Genomic DNA, 25,250 nt, shown 5'->3' with positions numbered 1-25,250 from the left:
GGCAGGCTGACGCCCATCTGGCAGCTCACGGGCGCCCGAGTGGGTATTGCTCCCCGACCGAGGTCCAGCCTCCTCGTGTTGGGCGGGCCGGGATCTTCGGGGCAGGGGCTGCATTCCAGAGGCTTGCAGGGGGCGAGGCTCTGTGTGGAGGCCGGGCTCCGCAAAGCTGCAGGTGAGGGGTGCAGGGTGGGGATCTGTGGTCCGTCTAGGCCGCCACCCGGCGAGCCTTGCTCCAGTCAGGGAGCCGACTTCTACCGGGGCTGTCCCGCCTGTGCTTAAATCTTAGTTTATTATGAAGAGGTGGAATTTAAGACATGTTTCTCAGGATGTCCCTGGCAGTTGGTGGTTAGGACTCCACACTCTTAATGCAGGGGCCTGGGCTTGGTCCCTGGTTGGGGAACTAGACCCTGCATGCTGCCACGGAAAGACCCCGCATGGTGCGCCTGAGACCAGGTGTGACCGGGTGACGGGTAATTGAGAGAAGCCTCTAGTAGTCGCTCCGTTGTGTCGGACTCTCTGTGACCCCGTGGACTGTAGCCCACCAGGCTCCTCTGTCCATAGGGTTCTCCAAGCAAGAGTACTGGAGTGGGTTGCCGTGCCCTCCTCCAGAGGGGTCTTCCTGACCCAGGGATCACTTTCGGGTCTCCTACATTTCAGGCAGATTCTTTACTGAGCCACCAGGGAAGCCCTAAAACCGTATATTTAAAAAAAAAAAAAAAAAAACATAAAAACAAAATACAGAAGAATGTGCTTCTCAGCTGCTCCAAATGCATTTTCAATGTTGATGGTCGAGTGCCCTGGCGCTGGCTTCAGAGGGTCCTGTCCTTGAGAGGGTCTGTCCGGCGACGCCGGTGTAGGTGGTCAGGCTATGTGGGGAGCGGGGTGCGGAGCCCCAGCGCGCAGCGGGTGGCTCTGGGTGGTGCGGGGCAGCCCCTGCAGAGGCCTCGAGGCGCAGCCCGGGTTGAGGGGGCAGCAGGCCCCGCCTCACCGCCCACGTCTCCTGCAGCTGCCTGTCCTGCGTCAGCGGCTCCTTCCCTTGCCACTGGTGCAAGTACCGCCACGTGTGCACACACAACGCCGCCGACTGCTCCTTCCTGGAGGGCCGCGTCAACGTGTCTGAGGTACGGGGCCGCGGGTCGGGGTGCCGTGGAGCTGTGCGGGGTGCTGGCCAGAGGGCTGTCCCGGCCTGGGACTGTCGCCGGTGGCGTTGGCTGGTGGTCACCGCTTGGGGGCTGCACGCTGAAGGCATGTCCGGGCCGTCTGTCCAGCGTGCTGATGGGAGGGCTTCCACGTGGACGGAACCGGCTGGGCCAAGGTGCAGGCGTCCAGTGGTTTCCAGAGTCGCCATGAGGCTGCGTGGTCCTCGATGGTCATCGGAGATGATAGCTCTGGAGCTGGGCAGAGCCCTGACTTTGTTCCGGGCAGTGGGGCTGGACTTGCCTGGGGGGGAGGAGGAGTCGGCGTGGACCCCTCACAGAACCTACCCTGGCTGCACCCCTCCAGTCCCACCCACCTCGTGGGCTTTGGTTTTTCTACTTCCTGGTGAGGACGCACGTCCAGGACGAGCTGGCACTGGGTGGAATGAGCCAAGAGCAGGCAGGCACACGGGGGGCGGGCAGGTGGACGCCCAGGTGTGCGGCCTGCCCTGGGGGCCGCCGGAGGGCCGAGCCAGCTGGTGGTGGCCGCAGAATGAATGTGTGAGGTGGGGGCCCGGTCCTCACGGGCCAGCCCTGGTTGCACTGCCTGTCTGAGCTGATCCCGCAGAGGGTGCCCCCCGGGGGTCCCCCAGCACAGCGTCTGTCTGGGCCTTGGCCATGGACGCAGAGCAGCCAGGATAGACCCTGCTCGGGCCGGGCGGGGGCGATCGGGGTCAAGGGGCCTGTCGAGGGTGGGCTGACTTCAGGAACGCCCCCCTCAGCTGGTCCCAGGTCACGTGGGACGGTCCCTAAGGAGTGTGACATTTCCACGCCCGTCACCCTGTCAGGTTTGGCTTCCAGGACGACCCTTCTCCCCTCGGCACGTGCTCAGGCCGTGGGGGCCTAGGTCCCAGCCCCCCAGCGCCTTCCTGCCCATGATGATGGCTCAGGGTCCCTGCGCTCCTGCGTCTGCTCGGTCGCCTTCAAGGGGGCCTCCAGTGCGCAGTGGGGTGGGGCGGCCTGGCGGGGGTCCTGTGTGGAGCCCCTGACGCAGGGCCGCCCTGCTGTGGGAGGGGCCCCCACCCAGCCTCCGCAGCAGGGGGCGTGGGGGGTTTCCCACCGGGGTTGTGTGCCCCGCCGACACCTGTAACCCTGGTGCCCTCGCCCGCAGGCTGGAGGGCCATCATGCGGAAGCCCCCTCGGTCTGTGTGAGCGGACCGGCAGCAGCAGTCGTGGCCCCTCATTCTTCCGTTGGCCGGGACGGGGCAGGGGAGGGCGTGGGTCCATACCGCTCGTCTGCCCCTGGCCTGGCCTCAGCCGCTCAAGGGAGTCGGGCTGGGCCTGAGCCGACCCCTCTCTGGGGCCAGGGTCTCAAGGTGCCAAGGCCACAGTGAGGCTCCGGCCTGATGGGGGCAGGTCTGTGCCCTGAGACCCCCGGGGACAGCAGCGCTCACCCCGGGGGTGAGGTAGGGGACGATGGGAGCGGGGCTCTGGGGGAGGGCAGCGGGGGCCCTGGGCTGCGGGCTGGGCACGGCTGGCCACTGCCGTGGGGCTGCAGCCTGAGCTCCACACGCAGCCCGTGTGCCGGCCCATGCCCGCATGCAGGTGGCCCCTGGGGCACCTGCTCCCTCAGTGCCCACAGGGGCCCCGGGAACCTCTGCAGAGGCAGCCCGGCCGCCTCGGGAGCTGCCTGTGGGGCGTGGGGACGGCAGCCTGTTTTCAGTGTCTCTATTTAAAGCACCTTTGGTGGGGCTCCCGCGGGCCGGCTCCGGCTCCTCCACAGCCGCTCCAGTCCTTCTGCAAGCAAGCTGGGCCATTGCATCAGTTATTGTTGCTGAAACGCTGGCCCTGGGGGCCGGGCTGTTTTTCTGCCCGCTCGGAATATTTTTACCTACTCCCCCGGCCCCTGGTGGAGAGCTTGTGCCTGCTTCTGCCTCAGGGGCCTGTCAGCTGCTCCCACTGGGGCCCCTCTGGTGGGGTTCCCAGGGGCGAGCCTGCGCAGGTTGTGGTGTGCCATCCGGAACCTGGGCCTGGCTGGCTGGCCCCTGCATCACCAGCGTGCCCGTGTGTGGGGTGGGCGTGCGATGCTAGATAGGGCCCCGTGCAGCCGCCCTCTGCCTCCAGCCCAGCCTCAGCTGCAGTCTCGTCCCCCCAGGACTGCCCGCAGATCCTGCCCTCCACCCAGATCTACGTGCCGGTGGGCGTGGTGAAGCCCATCACCCTGAGCGCCCGAAACCTGCCGCAGCCGCAGTCAGGCCAGCGGGGGTATGAGTGCCTGTTCCACCTCCCCGGGGGCCCGGCCCGCGTCGGCGCCGTGCGCTTCAACAGCTCCAGCCTGCAGTGCCAGAACTCCTCGGTGAGTGCGCTCGGCACCAGGGCGCCCGCCGGGACCCCGTGCTGTGGGTTTCTGCTTACGAGGGCGCCCTGGGCCCCCCCCAGGCCACGGCAGTACCTTAGCTGGGAGGGCCCAGGTGAGCAGGGGCCACTCCCAGAGCCGCCCTGACGCGTGGAGGGAGCCCGTCTGCCTCAGACGCAGGTGAGGGTGGGCGGGCTCAGAGCACGAGAGGTGTCCTTGGGGGCCGAGGTCAGGGGGACGGCACCAGCTCCTTTGACGTGTCCTGGGTCAGGACGCGGCCGCCCGCCCTCAGAGCCTCATGTCTGACAGGGTGACCTTCCGAAGGCCTTGGATCGCATCCCGTGAGTTTAGTGATGGCGGGGTCTGCAGAGCTAGGACGTTGTGGTGGGAGAGGGGAGAAGGCTGAGCTGGCGGTCCTGAGGTGGCAGGCTTCGGTCTCCCATCTGTTCAGGAGGGCAGTGGGCCTCCGAGCATGGGTCAAAGCCCTGAGTGGTGGGTGGGTGCCTCTGGGTCATCTGCCAGGCCCCCAGAACCTAGGGGAGAGGCATGAGGTCAGAGGTCAGGCTCCATTCCTCTTGACTCTGTTCTGGCCGGGTGGGCCTGGGGCCCAGGGATCAGCACAGTCTCAGGGTAGGTTGGCCCTTGGCCGGCGCCTAGGGTCCAAGCGCCTGCCTGCCTGGCCAGTTCCATTTTATGTCCGCCTCCTTGGCTACTGTGGGCCCCGCCCTCCACCTGCCTCTCATTCTGCCTCCCCTTCCTCCCTGTGCCTCCCCAAGGCCACTGTCTCTCTTCTCCCCATCCCCGGGCCCCTGTCACCTCTGTCCACCCCGCCCCCCCTCCCGCCAGGCCCACATTTGTCTTTCCTGCAGCCCCGTGTGAAGGGAAAAGAAAGCATCAGGGAGTTTGATAGGATCCAATTACATTCCTGCAGATAAGATGATGATGAATTGCCCTGGGATGGAGCGCAAGTCTTCAACTGAGAAAGTGGGACACAGCTGGGCTCCTTGGGAGGGCTGTGTCCCTAAGCCCAGCCCAGCCTGGGGGCAGTGGGGGGGGGGCAGCCCTCACAGGGGACGCATATGTCACACCCAGGGCAGTCCCAGGGGAGGGCTTGTTGCGCCTGCTTGGAGATGAGGAGGCGTCCTGACATGTGCCCAAGGGAGTACGGGGGAATCCTGGCGTCCTGGTGGGGGTCACCCTGGAGGCTGTGATCCTGTGGCTGCTGGAGGGCGAGGGCGGCAGCCACCTGTATGCAGAGGAGCAGCTGGATGGGGGCAGACGCTTGGGCCCCTCGGCTGGCCTGGGTGGAGGTGTGGTGGGGATGGACGCAGGGAGGGGCGGGGTGGGGGGAACATCAGGCGTCTGGGTGCAGATTGGCCCCCAGACACCACCCTGCCGAGCCTGCCACCAGTGGCTGGTGCCAGCGGTGGCCACGGGGGACACGCAGGCCTGGCCGCGCAGCCTGACCCTCTTCCTGCCGCCGCAGTACTCCTATGAGGGCAACGACGTCAGCGACCTGCCTGTGAACCTGTCCGTGGTGTGGAACGGCCACTTCGTCATCGACAACCCCCAGAATATCCAAGGTGAGCCGGGTGGGGGCGGCCGGGGGCCAGGCCGCGGGCGGCCGCTGACCGCCGTCCTCCCCGCAGCCCACCTGTACAAGTGTCCCGCCCTGCGGGAGAGCTGCGGCCTCTGCCTCAAGGCCGACCCGCGCTTCGAGTGCGGCTGGTGCGTGGCCGAGCGCCGCTGCTCCCTGCGTCCCCACTGCCCCGCGGACTCGCCCGCGGAGTGGATGCACGCCCGCCACGGCAGCAGCCGCTGCGCAGACCCCAAGATCCTCAAGGTAGGCGCGCGCCAGGCCTGCGGGCAGAGGGCGTCTCCGCCACCCGGCCAGCGCCGCAGCTGACCCTCTTCCCACAGCTGTCCCCTGAGACGGGCCCGCGGCAAGGCGGCACGCGGCTCACCATCACAGGGGAGAACCTGGGGCTGCGCTTCGAGGACGTGCGGCTGGGCGTGCGCGTGGGCAAGGTGCTGTGCAGCCCGCTAGAGAGCGAGTACATCAGCGCGGAGCAGTGAGTGCGGGGGGCCTGCGGGGCCGGGGGGCGGGCAGAGTGGGCGGGGCCTGTGTGGGCGGGGCCTGTGTGGGCGGGGTGGGGGCAGAGTGGGCGGGGCCTGTGTGGGCGGGGTGGGGGCAAGGTGCTGTGCAGCCCGCTAGAGAGCGAGTACATCAGCGCGGAGCAGTGAGTGCGGGGGGCCTGCGGGGTCGGGGGGCGGGGCCGGCAGAGTGGGCGGGGCCTGTGTGGGCGGGGCCAGAGAGGGGTGGGGCCTGTGTGGGCGGGGCCAGAGAGCAAGGGGGCGCTTGGGTGGGGCCAGAGAGTGGGCGGGGCCTGTATGGGCGGGCTGGAGCTGTGTGGGCCAGGCCAGAGAGGGGGTGGGGCCAGAGTGGGCGGGGCCTGTGTGGGCGGGGTGGGGGCAGGGTGCTGTGCATCCCAGTGGACAGTATGTTAGCGTCTAGCAGTGAGCGGGACTGGTCCTGTGGGACCGGGCCCGTGATTGGGCGGGGCCTTGTGGGCGGGGCCAGCGCTGTGGCAGCTGAGGACCCCTGTGTCCCCGCAGGATCGTCTGTGAAATTGGGGATGCCAGCACCGTGCGGGCCCACGACGCCCTGGTGGAAGTGTGCGTGCGGGACTGCTCCCCTCGCTACCGCGCCCTGTCTCCCAAGCGCTTCACCTTTGTGGTAAGCCCGCCCTCCTGCCCTGCGGCCTCTCCTCCCAGGACCCGGGGGACTAGGGCCCTCCCCCCAACGAGTCGCCCACGGAGGCAACCCGGGGTTCAGGCGGCCTCGAGTAATGGCCCCCGCCCTGCGCCGCTCATCTGCAGGGCCTGACGCAGGGGCCGCCTTGCACCTGGGCCCCTGCCTGTGGGCGCCGTCCCAGACCTAGTGCGCACAGACCTGGGCTTCCCGGAGCCCCAGCCCGTCCCTTCTCTCCCCAGACGCCGACCTTCTACCGCGTGAGCCCTGCCCGTGGGCCCCTTTCGGGGGGCACCTGGATTGGCATCGAGGGCAGCCACCTGAACGCGGGCAGCGACGTGGCGGTGTCAGTGGGCGGCCGGCCCTGCTCCTTCTCCTGGTGCGTGGGGACCCCAGGCTTGCCCCGCCTGCCCCCGGTGGCGGCTGGTTCAGATGGCTGGGCGCCCCCTCCGTTGCCTGGGAAACAAGGGGGATTGTGGAGAGCCGGCTGGGGTGATCACTATGGAAACCTAGAGCGGAGACGGTTACCATGGAGACGGCTCCCTCCAGAGCAGGTGGGCGGGGCCTGGCTTGAGGGACAGCCGGCCGCTGTGCCCTGCCCTGGGCTGATGCCCCCAGAGCACAGCCGTTTAGAGAAATTCTTAAGAGAGAAAAAGGGAACCTTAACAAAAGCCGGGAGCCTTGAAGTGGATAATTTTAGATTAGGGATGATAATGGAGCGAGCCTTTAAATATTTTCCTGTGGTAATTACCCGTTATCAGACTAATTATTGGTGTTTGCAGCCTGCCGCATGCAGGCCTGGCGGCTGTGGTGTAGGCACTGAGGGGACAGGCAGGTGCAGGCGGTGACCAGGCCGGCTGCCCCGTAGGGTGACCCAGCACCCCCAGCTCAGCCGTTTCACCGGCTCTTGGCCCGGACTTGGGATTAGCCTGTTTTCAGATCAGAGACAATGGAGGTGGGACAATGAGTGCATCAAGTGTGTCCTTCCAGGAAGCAGGAGCCCTGAGTGTGGGGCTCTGACCCTGAGCGCGGGGCTCTGGCCCTGAGCGTGGGGCTCTGACCCTGAGCACAGGGCTCTGACCCTGAGCACAGGGCTCTGACCCGGAGCATGGTCCTTGAGTGTAGGGCTCTGGCCCTGAGCGTGGGCTCTGACCCTGAGCACAGGGCTCTGGCCCTGAGTGCGGGGCCCTGGCCTGGAGCATGGGACTCTGGCCCTGAGCGTGGGCTCTGGCCCCACTGGACGCACGTTGAAACGGTGGGGTCCATCCAACCAGCCATCCCCGGGTGATTGATGGGGTGCCACAGGGCTGCCTTGAGGCCCAGTGAGCTCCTGGTGCCTGTGGGCCTGGCTCTGCGGATAGAGACACAGCCAGGCTCATCAGCTGACACCGCAGAGGAGGCAAACGCGGGGGTGGGGTGTCCCCTGGAGAGGGAGCTTGGACCCCAGACCCACCTCTCATCTGGGGACATACCCCAGAAGGGCACAGACAGCACCTGGCCCCTCGCAGGGGCTGATGGGGGAGGTGACCCCCGCAGTCCTCAGTGGCCTGGAGGCAGGGCCCACAGTGGCCTGTGTCACGGGGAGGCAGGTGAGGCCAGGGCGGGACGTGGCCAGTGATGTGCCCGCAGCCTGTGGTGGTGGAGCCTGGATGCTCAGGCGGGTTGGAGGTGCCTCACTGCCACCCCCCGCCGCCCCTCCAGGAGGAATTCCCGGGAGATCCGGTGTCTGACACCTCCCGGGCAGAGCCCGGGCAGCGTCCCCATAGTTGTGAACATCAACCGCGCTCAGCTCACCAACCCCGAGGTCAAGTACAACTACACCGAGGACCCCACCATCCTGAGGATCGACCCCGAGTGGAGCATCAACAGGTCAGGGCACCACTGGGAGCCTCCCCCCGCTGGGCCCCGCAGCCCTCGATCTGCCCACCCTGAGCCCCGCGACCCCAGGCCTGAGCCGCCAGAGACCAGCACCTGGCTCGGGGCTCCTGCCGCTGGCTCTCGGCTCAGCCCTCACGTGGTCCCGCCACCCAGCACGGTGCTGAGAGACTTTAACCCTCGACTGTCGCTTGGGCGGCCGGGTGGGGTGTCTGTGCCTCCCATTTGTGCTGGGCCCCGGGCAGAGGGGCCCAGGATGTCCCACCTGTGACTCCCATCGCCCTCATCTTTTAGTGGAGGGACTCTCCTGACAGTCACAGGCACCAACCTGGCCACTGTCCGCGAACCACGCATCCGAGCCAAGTATGCCGGCGTTGAGAGGGAAAACGTGAGTCCCTGCTGGGCCCTGCCCCCCATGCCTGCCATCAAGGCTGCACTTGGGGGTTCCTGGGTGGGTGTGCAGGTGTGGCTGCAGGCCCGCTGCTAGACCCTGGCCCCTCGTGGAACAGCCAGCCCAGTGTCACTGTCCCGCGTCCCCAGAGCTGCCTGGTGTACAACGACACCACCATGGTGTGCCGGGCCCCGTCAGTGGACAACGGCGTGCGCAGCCCACCCGAGCTTGGGGAGCGGCCGGACGAGCTGGGCTTCGTCATGGACGACGTGCGCGCTCTGCTGGTGCTCAACACCTCATCTTTCCTCTACTACCCGGACCCTGTGCTGGAGCCACTCAGCCCCACCGGCCTGCTGGAGCTGAAGCCCAGCTCGCCGCTCATCCTCAAGGTGGGCCGCTCAGGGACAGCGGGGGGCGGGGGCCGACTGGTGGTGGCTGTGGCCGGCTCACCCCATTCTGCCCACAGGGCCGCCACCTGCTGCCGCCAGCGCCCGGCAACGCCCGCCTCAACTACACGGTGCTCATCGGCTCCACGCCGTGTGCCCTCACCGTGTCCGAGACGCAGCTGCTCTGCGAGTCTCCCAACCTCACCGGGCAGCACAAGGTCACGGTGCGTCCTCGCCCCCGGGCCCCGCGCAGGCCCCCCCCCACCCCCCCCCCGGCGCCCCAGACCCCTCCCCACCAAGCTCGCGGGGCCGGGCCGCGGGCCACAGGCACCCCCTGAGCAGCCTGCGCCCCCAGGTCCGGGCCGGCGGCTTCGAGTTCTCGCCAGGGGTGCTGCAGATGTACTCGGACAGCCTGCTGACGCTGCCTGCCATTGTGGGCATCGGCGGGGGCGGGGGCCTACTGCTGCTGGTCATCGTGGCCGTGCTCATCGCCTACAAGCGCAAGTCGCGGGACGCCGACCGCACCCTGAAGCGCCTGCAGCTGCAGATGGACAACCTGGAGTCTCGTGTGGCCCTGGAGTGCAAGGAAGGTGGGCGGGAGGTGGGGCCGGGGGCGGGGCTGGCCGAGGCCGCTGAACTGGGCCGTGCTGCCCGCCGAGTCCACTCCGTCTCCTACGCTCCCGCAGGCCGTGCTGTGCTGGGCTCAGTCGAGGGAGGCGGGGGCGGTCTGACTGGGGCCTTTGTGGGGGGTCCCGCAGGCAGACCCCGCCGGAAGCCCCTGTCTGTGTCCCAGCCTGGCTGGAGGACGCCCGGTGGGCATACGGTGTTTCAGTCTTGCTTGCGTGTGAACGGACAGGCGTCCGGGTGTGGAGACGCCGCGCCTGCTGCTGAGGGCGGCGTGGCACCGTTTCCCCGTGCGTGGTGGGTGGTTGGTGATCCGAGAGCCGGTGTGCGTTGGTCCATCCGGCGTCCAGGGGTGGCCCTGGGGCGAGGGAACTCTCTGTGCGCACGACCTTCAGCCTGGCCGCTCTGTTCTGAGTCACCCAGTGGGGCGGCTGTCTGTCCTGCCCTGGGGGGCGAGTGGGAGAAACCCGCTCAGGCCGCGGCCCATCCTCTGTACCAGGGTCTGGGGTCTGGAGCCCAGCCAGGCCTCACGTGCCCAGAACCTGTCCTCTGTGACTCCTCCCCTGTGCAGGGACAGGACGACCCCGGAGGGCAGTCTCGGTGTCCCGCACCTGGTCACGTGCCCCCTGCTCCCAAGAGTCCCCAACTGGGAGGTGGACCCCGGGGGCCGGGCTCGGCCTGAGAGAGAGGGGCTCTGCAGGCCGGAAGTCTGAGCAGTGGCCTGGGGGTGCGGGCTCGGGGGGAGGGCCGGGGACGTCCCCAGGGTGCCTGTGTGTTGGGGGGAGACCAGGGGCTCATCCCCACGGAGCAGAGGCTGCCCCCCCAGTGCTGAGGGCGCGACTGCTGTGGGACCAGCGGGTGGGCGTGAGGGGTGGGCGCCCGGGCCAGGGCCGCAGGGACCCTGGTGGGTCCAACACCCGTGTGGCCGCCTGGGCTCCAGGCAGCAGCCAGACCTGTGCTGGCCGCCATTCGGCCGGCCGGCTTTTCTGGCCGGTGCCCACGGCCAGCGGGAGAAGGGTGGGGGTCTACTCGGAGCCCAGCCCACGCGTGCCTCTCAGAGCCCTGTCGGTGCGGGGCTCCACGGGGATGGCCAGGGCCCCAGCAGCAGGCGGGGAGGTGAGGGCCGGCTCCTGTTCAGCCCCCTGACGTGCCCAGCGCCCTCTGGCTCCTGACCAGACAGTGCACACCTCACGGCTCTGGAATGTCCTGAGAGCAGTGGAGCCACTCGGAGCGGGCGGGCGTGTCGGGGGCCTGCTGGCCCGAGGGGCGGCGGCTCTGCTCCCTCCCAGCGGCCAGAGCCAGGGCAGCCATGAGCGCCCTGGCCTCTGGGACCGGGGCCCCCAGCGCAGCCCAGTTTCTGCCCCCGTCTCGGTTACATCTGCAGCGGTTCAGTGGCGGGGGCTCGCCCTGCGTCAGGACTGGGGACGCGGGCCGGGCAGGTCCAGCAGGACCCTGAGTGCGGGGTGGGCGGGGCCGGGCGCCCGCCTTGACCCCTCGTCTGGCCGCAGCCTTTGCGGAGCTGCAGACGGACATCCACGAGCTGACCAACGACCTGGACGGCGCCGGCATCCCGTTCCTGGACTACCGCACCTACGCCATGCGTGTGCTCTTCCCGGGGATCGAGGACCACCCGGTGCTCAAGGAGATGGAGGTGGGCTGCCGGCCCTCTCCGTGGGGGTCCTGGGGTCCTGGGGCAGCAGGGGCCTGGGGGCCGGCCCGAGCCTCCTGGGAGGGAGGGCCTGGTCCCAGCAAACCACCCCTAGCCTGGGCTCCCAGGGCCCAGCGGTTTCTCGGGGCCTGTGGTCCACCGTGCACCACCCAGGCTGGCCAGCCCGGCTCCAGCGTGAGGCCTCCAGCCCGCTGCAGGGGAGTGGGCTGGCTCCCACATCCTCCCGGGCGCCCTAGTGGCCGGCCAGGAGCCCAGGCCCCGGTTCAGAACAGGCAGGGCTGTCATGCTCTGTGGGCAGGGGCGTCCCTCCCTGCACCCCTAGGATGTCGGGGCTCCGCCCCCCCCCAGGTGGCTCTGTGGGTGGAGGCCCCTGTCTAGCGGCGGCTTGGCGGGCTTTCCCATCACACTGGCTGGGTCCCGGGCGCCGTGGGCTACTCACTGCCCCTTGCTTCCCGGGGTGGCTGCCACACTGGGGCTCCCTGTCCTGGCATGCGTCTCCTGTGGTTGCGGTCCCCTGTGCTGTGTGACGGGTCTTAGCTGTGTCTGTGTGTCCTGCCTGGGCTGGGGGCCTGTGTCTCTTCTGCCCTGATAAGCTCTGGGGCAGAAAAGAGTGAACACGTGGGGCCCTGGAGCTAGCCAAGCCTGCGTTCCACCCCCTGTCCCACATCTGTGCTGGGAGACCCCAACGAGCCACGCCCCTGTGTGGGCTTGAGTGTCCTCTGCAGTGGGGAGCAGGGTCTCTGTGTGGGTGCTGGCGTGACTGTGGATGGCACACCGGGCTTCCTCGGAGCTGTCAGAGCCGGGCAACGCAGAGGGAGGCAGGGCAGGCACCTCACCGCTCTGCCCAGACCTCTGCCCACTGTGGGCTTCTCAGGTAGCTCCCGGGCCATCTCCATTCTATGAGGACTTGGGACTTAGGGTCCCGTCAGGGTGATGGGTGACCAGACCCCCAGGCCCGGACTGTCCCTCAGCCAGAAGGGGCCGCTGCCCCCTAGGTCTAAGCAGGCCTGCGGCCCCCCAGGTGCAGGCCAACGTGGAGAAGTCGCTGACGCTGTTTGGGCAGCTGCTGACCAAGAAGCACTTCCTGCTGACTTTCATCCGCACGCTGGAGGCCCAGCGCAGCTTCTCCATGCGGGACCGTGGCAATGTGGCCTCGCTCATCATGACGGCCCTGCAGGGCGAGATGGAGTACGCCACGGGCGTGCTAAAGCAGCTGCTGTCCGACCTCATCGAGAAGAACCTGGAGAGCAAGAACCACCCCAAGCTGCTGCTGCGCCGGTGCGTCCGCGCCCTGCCCCCCGCCTGCCCCCTGCCCCCCGCCTCCCCCCTGCTTCCCTCTGTCCCTGCCTGCCTGCCCCCTGCCCCCGCCTCCCCCCTGCCCCCACCTCCCACCTCCCCCCTGCCTCCCGCCTCCCCACTGCCCCCCTGCCTCCCTCTGTCCCTGGCCCCTGCCCCCCGCCTCCCTGTGTCCCTGCCCCCCGCCTCCCGCCTCCCTCTGTCCCTGCCCCCTGCCTCCCGCCTCCCCCCTGCCCCCACCCCCTGCCCCCCACCTCCCCCTCCCCCCTGCACCCCTGCCTCCCTCTGTCCCTGCCCCCCTGCACCCCCGCCTCCCTGTGTCCCTGCCCCTCGCCTCCCTCTGTCCCTGCCCCCTGCCCTCCGCTTCCCCCCTGCCCCCCGCATCCCCCCTGCCCCCTGCCTCCCTCTGTCCCTGCCCCCCGCCTCCCTCTGTCCCTGCCCCCTGCCCTCCGCCTCCCCCCTGCCCCCCGCATCACCCCTGCCCCCTGCCTCCCTGTGTCCCTGCCCCCCGCCTCCCCCCTGCCTCCCGCCTCCCCCTGCCCCCCACCTGCCTGCCTGTGCACCCCTGCCCACCTGCACCCTGTCTGCCCACCGTGCCCTCGGCATTCCTCTGCCCACCCACACCCCTGCCCGCCCGCCTGCAGCAGTGCGCCCACTGGCCCAGCCCAGGCACTGCTGAGGCGACTCTGGGGACCAGCCTGGGGTCTGCCGTGCCTGGGACCCTTGTCGCTGGGTGACACGTGCTCTGAGGCCAGGCCTGACCACGGGCCCTGGGGTGGTGGGGGTCGGGTGGCCTGAGGTCACCCCACATTTCTGTTCCAGGACTGAGTCAGTGGCCGAGAAGATGCTGACCAACTGGTTCACCTTCCTTCTATACAAGTTCCTCAAGGTGGGTGGCCGTGGGGGCGGGGTGGGGGGTAGCCAGACGGAGACCAGAGGCCCAGGAGCGGACGCCAGGTCTGGAGAGGGGGGCTGTGTGGGCTGGTCTGGGGGGCTGGCTCAGTACACAGCAGGAACAGGACTGGCTGCTTCCTGTAAAACATGGTGGTTTGCAGCCATGTGACGTGCTCATGTGTGTTAGAGAGACTTCATGTCTTCGAGCTGTTTTATGTTTACGACACTATGAAGCCAAGTTTGCAGACAAAACACCTTGAGAGACGGGCATGCTGTCGGATGGAAGGTTGAGGGGCGATCTGCGCTCACGGCCGCGCCTGGGCAGCTGTGTCTTTAATCACACTGCCTGATCAAAGGCGGGAGCACTCGGTTCGGGGCTGGGCTGCTGTTCAGGGGGCCAGGGGCCGGGGAGCTGAAGTGGGCTGGGCAGCCATCTGCCTGTGCCTCACTCGCCCCCAGGCCCCAGGACCGCCGAGCCAGAGGCTCTGTGTCTGGCCCAGGCAGGGACTCAGCTGGAGCCAGGGCCCTTCCCCACCAGCTGATCCTTCATGGTGCCTGTTGTCCAGCGGTGTCTGCAGAGACCCCCCTGACCCCCACCCCGCAGTGAGGATGTGACAGGAGCTGCCACACTTGGCCTGGCCCTTGGGCGGCTTCCACCCCAGAGGGGAGATGGCAGGGAAGCACGCAAGACCAGTTACAGGGGCGTCAGAGCCTGGGGGTGTGGGCACCCCGGGACAGCAATGAGGGCCAGCGCCAGGGTCAGGGTCCAGGAGAGCCTTTCTGAGAGGCACCTCGGTGGGGTCCAGGGGGCGGGGGGGAAGACCCGAGAGGGTGGGGTCCGCAGGGGGGTCCTCGGGAGCGGGAAGACCAGAGGGGCGGAGCCCTGGTGGCCAGTGGAGGCCTGGAGGTGGGGCGTGCTGGGTGGTAGGGGAACAGCAGGACATGGGAGGGGGTCGGGCAGCGCAGAGCCCCCCAGGCGCACCAGGCAAGTGTCTGCTACGGACTGTGTTGACTGCATGCTCTGGAGCAGCGGACGGAGGGGCAGGGGGTCCCTGACCTCCTGTGGGCGACGGTCACACCCAGTGTTGGTGCCCGGCCTGGCCTCTTCTGCCAGCAGCACCGGCGGCTCTGGGCAGGAGTGGGGCTGGGCCCAGACCAGGCTGCCTATCCACCGGGGCCCCTGCTGACCTTTTCTCTGGGAGTTTCAGACCCACCAGGGGGACGGTCTCCGGTCAAGCGCTTTGTTCACATCCTCCTTGCGCTTTGGGAGCAGGGTTCTCGGGTGGGCCCAGTCGCCCTTCCGGCAAGGCCGGGGCCGGGGCAGGGCTGGAGCCTGACGCCCCTGGCCCGGTGCCCGCAGGAGTGCGCAGGGGAGCCGCTCTTCATGCTCTACTGTGCCATCAAGCAGCAGATGGAGAAGGGCCCCATTGACGCCATCACAGGCGAGGCGCGGTACTCGCTGAGCGAGGACAAGCTCATCCGGCAGCAGATCGACTACAAGACGCTGGTGCGAAAGGGGGCAATGCGGGGCCTGCTATGTGCCCCAATCCCTGCCCACTGCCCGCCACACGCCCCAAACCCCGCCCCCACCGCCCGCCACGCGTCCCAAACCTCCCCATTTGCCATTCATCCTTAAACCCCACCCACCCGCCACTCACCCCAAACCCCGTCCGCCCCTCACCCAAACCCCACCCATCTGCCCACCATGCACCCCAAAACCCGCCTGCCCGGCCACGCACCCCAAAACCCACCCATGTGCCTCAAATCCCGCCCACTCATGTCCCCCCACCCTTCCCCGGCCCACTGCCCAGTGAGGCATAGGGAGCTGACCTCGTGTTCTCCCATCCCTCAGACCCTGAACTGCGTGAACCCCGAGAATGAGAACGCGCCCGAGGTGCCAGTAAAGGGGCTGAACTGTGATACGGTGACGCAGGTCAAGGAGAAGTTGCTGGACGCCGTGTACAAGGGTGTCCCGTACTCCCAACGGCCCAAGGCTGGGGACATGGACCTGGGTGAGCCCCGGAGGGGTGCTGGCCCGGAGGTGGGAGGGCAAGGCTGTGATCTTGGGCGGGCTCCGCAGTCTCCTCCCCAGGGTGGTAGAAGGTGGGGTCCCATTTGCACCTGGAGCTGGGGGCTCACTGTCACCAGGAGGATAAGGAGGGAGGGTAAGTGGAGAAGAGTTGGTCGGGGCCGGTCTGGTTTCATGGTGGACAAGGCTGGGCGGTGGAGGGAGGCCTGAGCGCCAGGCTGGGAGGAGGACACACACAGGAGCCCTGGGGCCACCTGGGATGGGGTGTGGGGCTGCAGCTCTGCGCGGACAGGACGTGGGCCGGAGGCGGGGCCTGCCCCTCTGCTGCCCAGCGTGCACTCAGGGCGCCCGGACCCTCCCCTCCCCCGCAGAGTGGCGGCAGGGCCGCATGGCCCGTATCATCCTGCAGGACGAGGACGTCACCACCAAGATCGACAACGACTGGAAGAGGCTCAACACACTGGCGCACTACCAGGTGAGCCGCCCAGGAGGCTGGGGCCCAGGGGAGAGACTGGCCCCGGATGGTGGTTCCCACGTCACCTGGTCCTCCGTCCGCAGGTGACAGATGGGTCCTCGGTGGCCCTGGTGCCCAAGCAGACGTCTGCCTACAACATCTCCAACTCGTCCACCTTCACCAAGTCGCTCAGCAGATACGGTGAGGGCCGGCCGGCAGGGGCAGGGGCAGGGGCAGGCCGCTGACCAGGACGGGACCCTTGCCCCAGGCACTGTGGGGGCTGCCTGGGACGGCTTAGTCATGGCCCGTCGCTGGGCCACTTGGCCGCTCCCTGGGCAGCGCGGGCTCCTACGGCCATCACATGAGTCATCCCAGGGCATCACTGTCCCCCCGGTTTTCAGATGGGGACACCGAGGCTCAGCCAGGGGCCCCAGGCGGGCAGGCGGGTGGGTGAGGGCTCTGGACGCCGTAGCTGACGGCGCGGTGCCCGCAGAGAGCATGCTGCGCACGGCCAGTAGCCCCGACAGCCTGCGCTCGCGCACGCCTATGATCACACCCGACCTGGAGAGCGGCACCAAGCTGTGGCATCTGGTCAAGAACCACGACCACCTGGACCAGCGCGAGGGCGACCGGGGCAGCAAGATGGTCTCGGAGATCTACCTGACGCGGCTGCTGGCCACCAAGGTGGGGCAGGGCTGGGAGGGGCAGGCCGGGGGCGGGGCGGGGCTGGGCAGGGGCGGGCCGGGGGTGGGGCGGGGCGCCTGGGAGGGGCCGGCAGGTGGGAGAGGGCCTGGGAGGGGCGGGCCGGGGTGGGGCGGGGTGGCTGGGAGGGGCGGGGCGCCTGGGAGGGGCCGGCAGGTGGGGGCGGGGCTGGGAGGGGCGGGCCGGGGCGCCTGGGAGGGGCGGGCCGGGGGCGGGGCGGGGCTGGGCAGGGGCGGGCCGGGGTTGGGCGGGGCACCTGGGAGGGGCGGGCTGGGGGCGGGGCAGGGCTGGGCAGGGGCGGGCCGGGGTGGGGCGGGGCGCCTGGGAGGGGCCGGCAGGTGGGAGAGGGCCTGGGAGGGGCGGGCCGGGGTGGGGCGGGGCGCCTGGGAGGGGCCGGCAGGTGGGACAGGGCCTGGGAGGGGCGGGCCAGGGGGTGGGGAGAGGGCCTGGGAGGGGTGGGCCGGGGGAGGGGCGGGCGGGGGGGGAGGGGGGGAGAGGGCCTGGGAGGGGCGGGCCGGGGGTGGGGCGGGGCGCCTGGGAGGGGCGGGCCCTGAGCTGTGCCCCGCCCCGCCCCCAGGGCACGCTGCAGAAGTTCGTGGACGACCTGTTTGAGACCATCTTCAGCACGGCGCACCGCGGCTCGGCCCTGCCTCTGGCCATCAAGTACATGTTCGACTTTCTGGATGAGCAGGCCGACCAGCACCAGATCCACGACGCGGACGTGCGCCATACCTGGAAAAGCAACTGGTACGGTGGGCGGGGCGGGCTGAGCCCTCCACGTGGCCCTCCCTGACTCTCCCGTCAGGAGGGTCTGCCGCTCGTCTCGTGGGGGCGTGGGTGTGTGCGCGCGCGTGCATCCGCGTGTCACTGGGCGTGCAGGACCGTGTGCAGGTATGGTCTTCTGTGTGACACATGGCTCGGGGGCCCGGCCCGTGCTGCCTACAGCAGTGAGGGTAGCAGTGATGGTGACCCCCTCCCAGCCCAGGCCCCCAGGCCAGCAGCCACTTCCGGTCGGGCTCTCACCTCCGTAGTGGCCGGTGCGCCCGCCAGGGCGGGCCTGCTCCTCAGAAGCTCTGTGCCTCTGGCCTCTTCCTCCTCATGCCCTGACCCCTGCCAGCGCCCTCGGCTCTGCGTGCTGCTGCTCCCCAAGCCTCCGAGTGAGCCCACCCGGGCCTTCATCTCCACCTCTGCTGCCCACAGACCTCGAGGGGGTACACAGGGCGTGGGGGGGGCAGCGTCGTGTAGGTCAGCATTGCCCAGGGGCATTCCTGGAATGACAGAAGGTTCCAGGTGTGTGCCGGCCTTGTGGCCACCTGCCGCTGGGAGTATCTGACGTAACTGGTGCAGCCAAGCACCTGAATTTTTAGCTTAGTGACACACTAGAGGTGTCACTAAGGTTAGAGGTTTTAGGCCGGCTCAGTTCAGTTCAGTCACTCAGTCGTGTCCGACTCTTTGCGACCCCGTCCCTGGGATTCTCCAGGCAAGAACACTGGAGTGGGCTTCCATTTCCTTCTCCAATGCGTAAAAGTGAAAAGTGAAAGTGAAGTCACTCAGTCATGTCTGACTCTTAGCGACCCCATGGACTGCAGCCTACCAGGCTCCTCCGTCCATGGGATTTTCCAGGCAAGAGCACTGGAGTGGGGTGCCATTAACCCGGCTAGTGGCTGTCAAATACGTTGGCGTTTGGGCTCGGAGGTCAGCTGTCTCCGGGAGCCCTTCCTGGTCTTGTTAACAACACTTGTGTGGGCAGGAACAAGGGAACTAAGTGGGCCTTGAACAGGCACTCAGGCCTGGAGGACCCTGGCTGTGCACACGAGTGACCCCAGGCGAGAGCACCTCTGGCTGTGCACCCTTCACCCTGGGACTGTGGGCAGGGGGTGCAGCCCTCACTGCTGGGCTCTCTGGGCCCGTCTCCCCAGCTGTGTGGAGCTCCACAGTCGCTGCGTAGGCTGGAGCCAGGAGGACGGGGAGGCCACAGGTCAGCCCCTCCTGCCGCGCCCCGGGGGTGGCCGAGGCCCCTCTGACGCTGAGTGCGCCCGCCTGCCCGCAGCCTGCCCCTGCGCTTCTGGGTGAACGTGATCAAGAACCCGCAGTTCGTGTTCGACATCCACAAGAGCAGCATCACGGACGCCTGCCTGTCAGTGGTGGCCCAGACCTTCATGGACTCCTGCTCCACGTCGGAGCACAAGCTGGGCAAGGACTCGCCCTCCAACAAGCTGCTCTACGCCAAGGACATCCCCAACTACAAGAGCTGGGTGGAGAGGTGGGCGCGGGCCGGGGGCGGGGCCGCAGGGGCGGGGCCGCAGGGGCGGGGCCGCAGGGGCGGGGCCGCAGGGGGCGGGCAGGACGCAGGGGGGGCGGGGCCGGGTGGGAGGCGGCAGTGGAACGCACAGCGGGTGGGGCTGGGGGACACAGGGAGGCGGGGGTGGAGGGTGCAGAGGGGCCAGGGCTTGGGGAAGCAGAGGGGGCGGGGCCTGCCAGGGGTACGCGAGGGGCGGGGGTACGCAGGGGTCCGGACTGAGGATGCAGAGGGGGAGGAGCCGGGGCGGGGCCGGGGGGGCCGACGCAGAGGGGGCGAGCCGGGCCCTAGCTCACACGCCCACCGCCGCAGGTACTACGCTGACATAGCCAAGATGCCCGCCATCAGCGACCAGGATATGAGCGCCTACCTGGCTGAGCAGTCGCGGCTGCACCTGAGCCAGTTCAACAGCATGAGCGCCTTGCACGAGATCTACTCGTACATCACCAAGTACAAGGACGAGGTCAGTGCAGACTCTCTGCCCCGAACTGCTGGCCAGGCCCGGTGTCCTCGGCCTTCATACCGGCTCTGCTGCTGGGGGCGGGCGCTGGGCCTCCCTGAGACGCTGGGGATGGAGGACTGAGCCACAGGCTAGAGAGCCCCGCTGGGCACTGCTGGGGCCCAGTCCTGAGGCCAGGGCAGGCCTGCTGCAGAGCCTCCCAGGAGGAGGGTGGCCTTGGCTGTGGGGTATGTGGGTGTCAGGGGTGCGGGCTTCTCCTGGGCACACGGAACCTGACTGCCAGGGGCTGGAGGTAGGGGCGGGCATGTCAAGAAGTAGGGTGGGGTGGGAGAGGGGGAGGGTCAGGAACCTGGTTCCCTGGGTCGAGAGGGTGGAGCCGTCGGCTTCGGAGACTTGGCCACAGGGCCGGACCTGGGGGAGGCAGCAGAGCCAGGGGACAGTCAGCTAAGCCCGGAGGAGGGGCTCAGGGAGGGAGCCCAGAGCAGAGAAGGGCTGTGCTGAGCCCAGGGCCAGCGGGCAGGAGCTGCCCGGGGAGAAGAGCCCTCCCTGACCTGGGGTGGGGCTCAGTGAGGTGCACAGAGACAGGGGCTGCGGGGGGAGGGTGGGGAGGGCAACGTGGCCGCTGGGGGGGCGCTGCCTGCCCACGGGACACAGCACTGGGAGTTCAGACACTGCGCCCGGGGGGCCTGCAGGGCTGGCAGGGGACCCGAGCCCTGTCTGGGTGGTTTCAGGGGAAGGGGGTTAGGAGACCCTGGGGACCTGGGGGTCCTGGCTCCAAGCCCAGGTCCCTCAGACTCTGGCTGCGGGCGCCGTGTGTGGCCCCGGGGCCCGCCTGAGGCGCCTCCCTGCCCCTGCAGATCCTGACGGCCCTGGAGAAAGATGAACAGGCACGGCGGCAGCGGCTCCGCGGCAGGCTGGAGCAGGTGGTGGACACCATGGCCCTGAGCAGCTGAGCCCCTGGCCCAACCGCCTGGCCAGCGGCAGTGAGTGAGAGGACCCTGGTGGTGGCCTCCACCCGGCGGCCAAAGCTGGGAGGTCCACGGAGGCAGCCTCGCCTGCTGTGCCGGGGTCCTGCACTGGGGCCAGGTGTGCGGCCCTGGCCCCTGGCCCCCGTGTCCCCTTCCCGCCTGTGGGGTCCTGGCTCTTCTTGGTGTGGGTGAGGCGGTGTCTGCAGCCCTCCCCGCGCTCAGAGCTGTTTGCAGGGGGCCGGGGAGCCCAGGTGTGGCCCGGCCCCCTCAGGACAGCAGGAGGCTGCCGAGGCCCCAGGGTGCGGCCGGCTCCCTCCAGGAGGGAGAGGCGAGGCTGCAGAGGCCGGCGGGCCAGGCCCGGAGCTGGGCGGGCCGCTGTGCCCGCCTCCTGGGCAGAATCTGAGCGCTGGGTCTGGCTGGCGGCCTGGGTGGGGAGGCAGCACGCCCAGGGCCCCTCCGCAGGGAGCTGAAGTCGGCCTGGGCCGGCGCCACCCACCTGCCACGTCCCGGCGTCCCACCGCCACCGCCATCCTCGATTCACCGCGTGCTCTCCGCGGTCGAGGCCGGAGCGCTGCGTCGACCTCGCCCAGAGAGAGGCCCCCAGCTCCCTCCTATGGAGGGGCTGCAGGACGGCTCCACGCAGGGCCCAGGTGACTTCTGGAAGGACTCGGGTCCCCTTCTGTCCTCAGGGCTGTGCCTCTGGGAGCCACTGGGGCCTGGGGCTCTGGGCTGTGAGTGCACGTTCCCCTTATTTATTCCCCCCTGAAACCTGCCCTGCCCCGGGCTGAGCTTTCTGCTGTGGAGGGCCCCGGAGCCGCCCTGATCAGCCTCCTGCCCACCCCCCAGCCTCCCACCTGCCTTCCCGCAGCTTCAGTCTGGCCCCGCAGCAGCGTGCTGGCCCCTTGGAGGGGGGGCACTTGGGGGACGTTGCTCGTTTTTTAGGGGAACAGGGGAGTCCTGCTGTGCGTGGACAGCTGGAGCTGTGGGGCCTCGGACCGTACCCAGTGGCCAGGCCAGGAGCGGGATGCAGTGACCAGAGGGCTTGGAGGTCGGGGCTGCCCACCCTGCCCTCAGCTAGCAAGAGTACACATTTTTAATTAAAAAACCTGTACATATATATACATATATATATATATATATATATGTGGCTCTGCCTGTCTCCAGCCCCAGTGGGGTCCTGTACAGTTAACTGGAGGAGGAGGAATTTTACAATTTAGAGTATGAGCCGAGGCACCGGGACAGCTGAGCCAAATGGGCGTGGCCGGCATCTCCTGCTGGAGTGCCCGGTCTCCGCGTCCACCTGCGGGGCAGCCTGTCTCCGTGTTGATGTGAGGACAGACTGCTCGGCCGAGAGCTTCCCGGAGGCCGGCCGTGGATTCCTGCATGACTGTGCTAGCGTTTAGTATGACTTGATCTTTTTAAAACTGCAAGTGTTGAATACTAGAGGTTGTTAGGCCCCTTTTTTCATGTTTTTTAATTAATCAGTCACTTGTGAAGGCAGTGGCCCGTTCCCTTTTCAATTCACTTTTTCGACGGTACTACAGATCTCCGCGGACTTTTAAGGGACAGCTAACTGTGGCCGGCCCCGCGCCTTCCCCGACGCGGCGTGAGCCCGCCCGAGAGCCTCCGTCAGCTGAGCAGCTGCTCCCCCGCGGGAGGAGGGGTGAAGTCCGCCACCTCCTGACTCAGGAAGCTCCTGGAACTGGGGGTCAGAGGCCCCCAGGCCCCACGGGCGCTGAGCAGGGCTCGGGCCCCCACGCGCTGGGTGTCCAGCAGGCGCTCAGGTCAGGGAGGCGCCGGGTTCCTGTGTGTGGGCCTCTCCCCCCGAGTCTTCCCTGAGGCTGCTTCTGATCGAAGCCCCCGTTCTTCCAGCCCCACTCTGGCCAGGGGGCTCCTTGGCCCCCGGCACCGCCCTCTTTGGAATCCAGTCCCCACCCCCTCCCTAGGCCTCCCTAGTCCTTGGGTTGGCAGTCCGGGCGGTGGGGATGCAGGAGTGGGGAGCCGCCAGCGCTGCCCGGCGGGGCAGAGCACACAGGCGGGTCGGGGCGAGCACTTTAGCGCTGTCTGTTTACACGCGAGCCAATCACCGACCTGAGCCTGCCGTCCACCGGCAGCACGGCCGCACCTCCTTCCCCAGGCGGGAGTCAGGCTGAGTCCTCGACCTGTCTCGCTGTTGGCACCTCCATGTCCTCCGGCCCTGCACTCTGACCCCGAGCCCAGCTCTGGCCCAAGGGCGGCCAGGGCACAGAATGGAGCCCTGCTCTGTGCAGAGGCGGCCCCGGTGGCCCCTCTGCAGTCCTGGGGCCGGCGGGCCGGGCCAGAACGCCTGTCTGCCGGGACTCTGCTGCTACTGCCTGCTGCCCTGGGTCGCCTCCCTCGCTCTCGCCCGCACGCCTCTCAGGAGCGCCAGGGATGGCTCGGCCACGGTCGGGAGCCTGGCCTCTCCATATACCTCGAGCTTGCCCACACTCCTTGACCCGGGCCCGGCCCGGCCCACGGGAGAGGCCCACCACCCCTGCTTTGCCCTTGCTGAGCGAGCCCTGCCTGGCTCTCCCCCCAGTGCTGGAGCTGAGAGCTCACGCCGTTGGTGCTACACAAGCTAGAATAGATATATTTAGAGAGAGAGATATTTTTAAGACGAAGCCCACAATTAGCTGTCCTTTAACGCCGCAGAGCCCCCACCCAAAAGAAGAGCAATCGCTCGGCGGCCTGAGTGGCCCCTCGGCCGCTGCCTCTCCCAGGGGCGGCGTGGCTGATGGCACTGGGCTCGCAGGTTGTGTAAATACACGGCTATTTCCTATTTTACTGTCTCAGATTTAGTACTTGTAAATACACACACATTAAGGAGAGTAAACATTTTTGCTAAAACTCATGGCTCCGGGTTTTCCTTGCTGGGAGGGGTCTAAGGTGGCAGCACAACAGCCAGCCGATCCCACCTCCCCCCACCCCATCCCTGCTCTGAGCAGCACTTCCCGGGTGTCAAGGCTGCTGCCCTCAGGGGGCGACTGCAGCAGGGGCCCCAGGACCATCACCTTTGTTCTGCAGTGGGCCCTGAGGGTGGGGCCCCAGCATCACACCTGGCCCCAGGGCCACCTGGGCATTTCAGCTGAGACTTAAACTAGGGCCTGAGCCCCATCCAGAGGGTCCTGTTGACCTGGGCCCCCGCCTGTGTCAGAACAGGAAGGGTGTGAGGGACCCCAGAGAGCGAGCTGCACCTCTGCCTATGCATGACCTGCAGGCCGAGCCAGGTGATGACAGTGATGAAGCTGATGGTCCCCTCCTGGTTCAGCCACCGTTCTGGCCAGGTGAACTGGTGTGGAGCTCACAGCCACTCAGACACAGGAAAGCTGAGGGACATGGTGGGGAGTGGCCTTGGGGGACTAAAAGTCGGCCACGCGGCAGGAGTGGTCCCCAGAGAAGCCGGTAGCGCTCCAGGAAGCCTTCAGCATCTCCGCCCGGAGACTGCTGACAGTGGCCCATAAATCATCAGTACCTCCTGGTCCAAAAACGGGCCCATCCTGACAGCCGGTCTGCGGGGCGGCGAGCTCAGCGCCAGGCTCAATCACCAGAGAAATCAGTGTAATCAGCATGAAATTGCATCGGAAACAAATTTAGCAAACACGGTCCCATTTGGGGTGTGACGTGGCCTGTTCGCATAGCTCTGTCCCCTCCAGCTTTCCGGCGCAATCAGCCCTGCCAAGGGCCCCAGCCCGCCGGTGGGCACGTGATAGCAGGCGCGGGTCTTTGGGCACAATCAGCAGCGCTCAAATCAAGCGGGATGGGGTGGGGCGGGGGGCGGCACCATCTGACTGTCGTTCATGCGGGAGCATCCAGGCTCTCAGCCCTGACTGCCAAGGCCAGTGCTCCCCTGCGGCGCCGGGCAGCGCATGGGGTGGGGGTGTCTGGTGGCCGGCGTGAAGGCTCCACCACGCTGGGCTGAGCCCTTCTGCGTGCCAAGCTCTGCACGAAGCTGTTGCGATGGGGAGGCAGGGTTCAGGTAACAACGCCTGGGAACAGCCCGGTGACTGCACACGGGGGCCTGTGGTGGCGGCCAGCTGGACAGTCGGGGCCACCTGGGAGGAGCAGCGCCCCTCGGGCCGGGTGACTTGGGAGGCCGTGCTCCACCAAGAAGCAGAGGCTGGGTCAGCAGCATGCGAGGCCAAAGGTGGCCCACGCTGAGGGGGCCCCGGGCCCGAGAGAAGCAGAGGCTATGCTAGGCTCCTTGGGAAGCAAGGAGCGCGGGTCCTCAATCGCACCTGGAGGCCGCAGGACCCTTCCGAGGCTCCTCCAGGGCGCCGAAGTCACCATGCGCGGGGCCCAAGCCGCGGCCCCATCCCGCACTTCCGCTTCCGGCGCGTGGCTTCCTTCGAGTCACGTGACTTCCTTCCGGTCGCATGCCACCGCCCTTCGCCTCTGGCTGGGAGAACGCCTCAGCGTTGTGGACCGCAGTCTGAGCCCCGAAGCTCTCACACTGTCTCCAGCCAGGCGTCCTCCCCGCGGCCCGCCAGCCCTTGCTGCCTCGTCCATCGGCCCCAGGTCGGACGCTCCCCCGTTCCCCTCCTCCCGGGCCCCTTAGGCCCGGTCTCCCCGGGACACGAGTCCCAGGTGTGATGCCACGGGGACGGGGTGGGGGTGGGCCGCGGAGCTGTAGTGCGAGGAGCAGCCCCTTTTCCCTTCCTTGTGTGAGTTGATTTTCTGAGGGACACGTTCCTCTCAAGTCTCTGGGGAAGGGCTCTCCCAACTAGGAGCGCGGCTCTTGGACTCAATACCCGCCTCCTGGGCCACACAGAGGGGAGCAGCCGTAGGCGACCCTGCGGGCTGATGGTGCCCTGGAGGGCGGGGCCGTCTCGAGGGCCGGGGTCCTAGAGCGCCTCTTAGGCTGACCCCAGTGCCGCTAGCACTGGAGTTCCACCAACGAGGACTCAGGCAAGGGGTTGGGGGCTGGCGAGGGAGGCCCCT

At 68.1% G+C, this 25,250-nt stretch overlaps 1 protein-coding gene across 1 annotated transcript in view; it reads left to right on the top strand.

Moving 5' to 3' along the window:
• Window positions 1–23,159, top strand: part of PLXNA1 (plexin A1) — a 39,225-nt gene extending 16,066 nt beyond the window's left edge. The window contains exons 9-32 of the mRNA XM_065934051.1: window positions 1,007–1,121; window positions 3,292–3,492; window positions 4,979–5,075; window positions 5,142–5,335; window positions 5,413–5,564; window positions 6,109–6,229; window positions 6,487–6,623; window positions 7,946–8,113; window positions 8,414–8,507; window positions 8,660–8,899; window positions 8,977–9,120; window positions 9,252–9,486; window positions 11,029–11,171; window positions 12,211–12,467; window positions 13,308–13,374; window positions 14,740–14,886; window positions 15,232–15,391; window positions 15,780–15,883; window positions 15,967–16,063; window positions 16,356–16,546; window positions 17,142–17,311; window positions 18,615–18,827; window positions 19,176–19,326; window positions 20,181–23,159. Of these exons, the coding sequence (XP_065790123.1) occupies window positions 1,007–1,121; window positions 3,292–3,492; window positions 4,979–5,075; window positions 5,142–5,335; window positions 5,413–5,564; window positions 6,109–6,229; window positions 6,487–6,623; window positions 7,946–8,113; window positions 8,414–8,507; window positions 8,660–8,899; window positions 8,977–9,120; window positions 9,252–9,486; window positions 11,029–11,171; window positions 12,211–12,467; window positions 13,308–13,374; window positions 14,740–14,886; window positions 15,232–15,391; window positions 15,780–15,883; window positions 15,967–16,063; window positions 16,356–16,546; window positions 17,142–17,311; window positions 18,615–18,827; window positions 19,176–19,326; window positions 20,181–20,276 (3,694 nt within the window). The 3' untranslated portion in view covers window positions 20,277–23,159. The remainder of the gene's footprint in view (window positions 1–1,006; window positions 1,122–3,291; window positions 3,493–4,978; window positions 5,076–5,141; window positions 5,336–5,412; window positions 5,565–6,108; window positions 6,230–6,486; window positions 6,624–7,945; window positions 8,114–8,413; window positions 8,508–8,659; window positions 8,900–8,976; window positions 9,121–9,251; window positions 9,487–11,028; window positions 11,172–12,210; window positions 12,468–13,307; window positions 13,375–14,739; window positions 14,887–15,231; window positions 15,392–15,779; window positions 15,884–15,966; window positions 16,064–16,355; window positions 16,547–17,141; window positions 17,312–18,614; window positions 18,828–19,175; window positions 19,327–20,180) is intronic.
• Window positions 23,160–25,250: the final 2,091 nt, after the last annotated feature.

This window comes from Muntiacus reevesi, chromosome 4 (assembly GCF_963930625.1).
Source record: "Muntiacus reevesi chromosome 4, mMunRee1.1, whole genome shotgun sequence".
In the NCBI taxonomy this organism is placed as follows: Eukaryota; Metazoa; Chordata; class Mammalia; order Artiodactyla; family Cervidae; genus Muntiacus; species Muntiacus reevesi.
The sequence above is the reverse complement of the archived record's forward strand: the minus strand, read 5'-3'. Positions and strand labels throughout refer to the sequence as shown.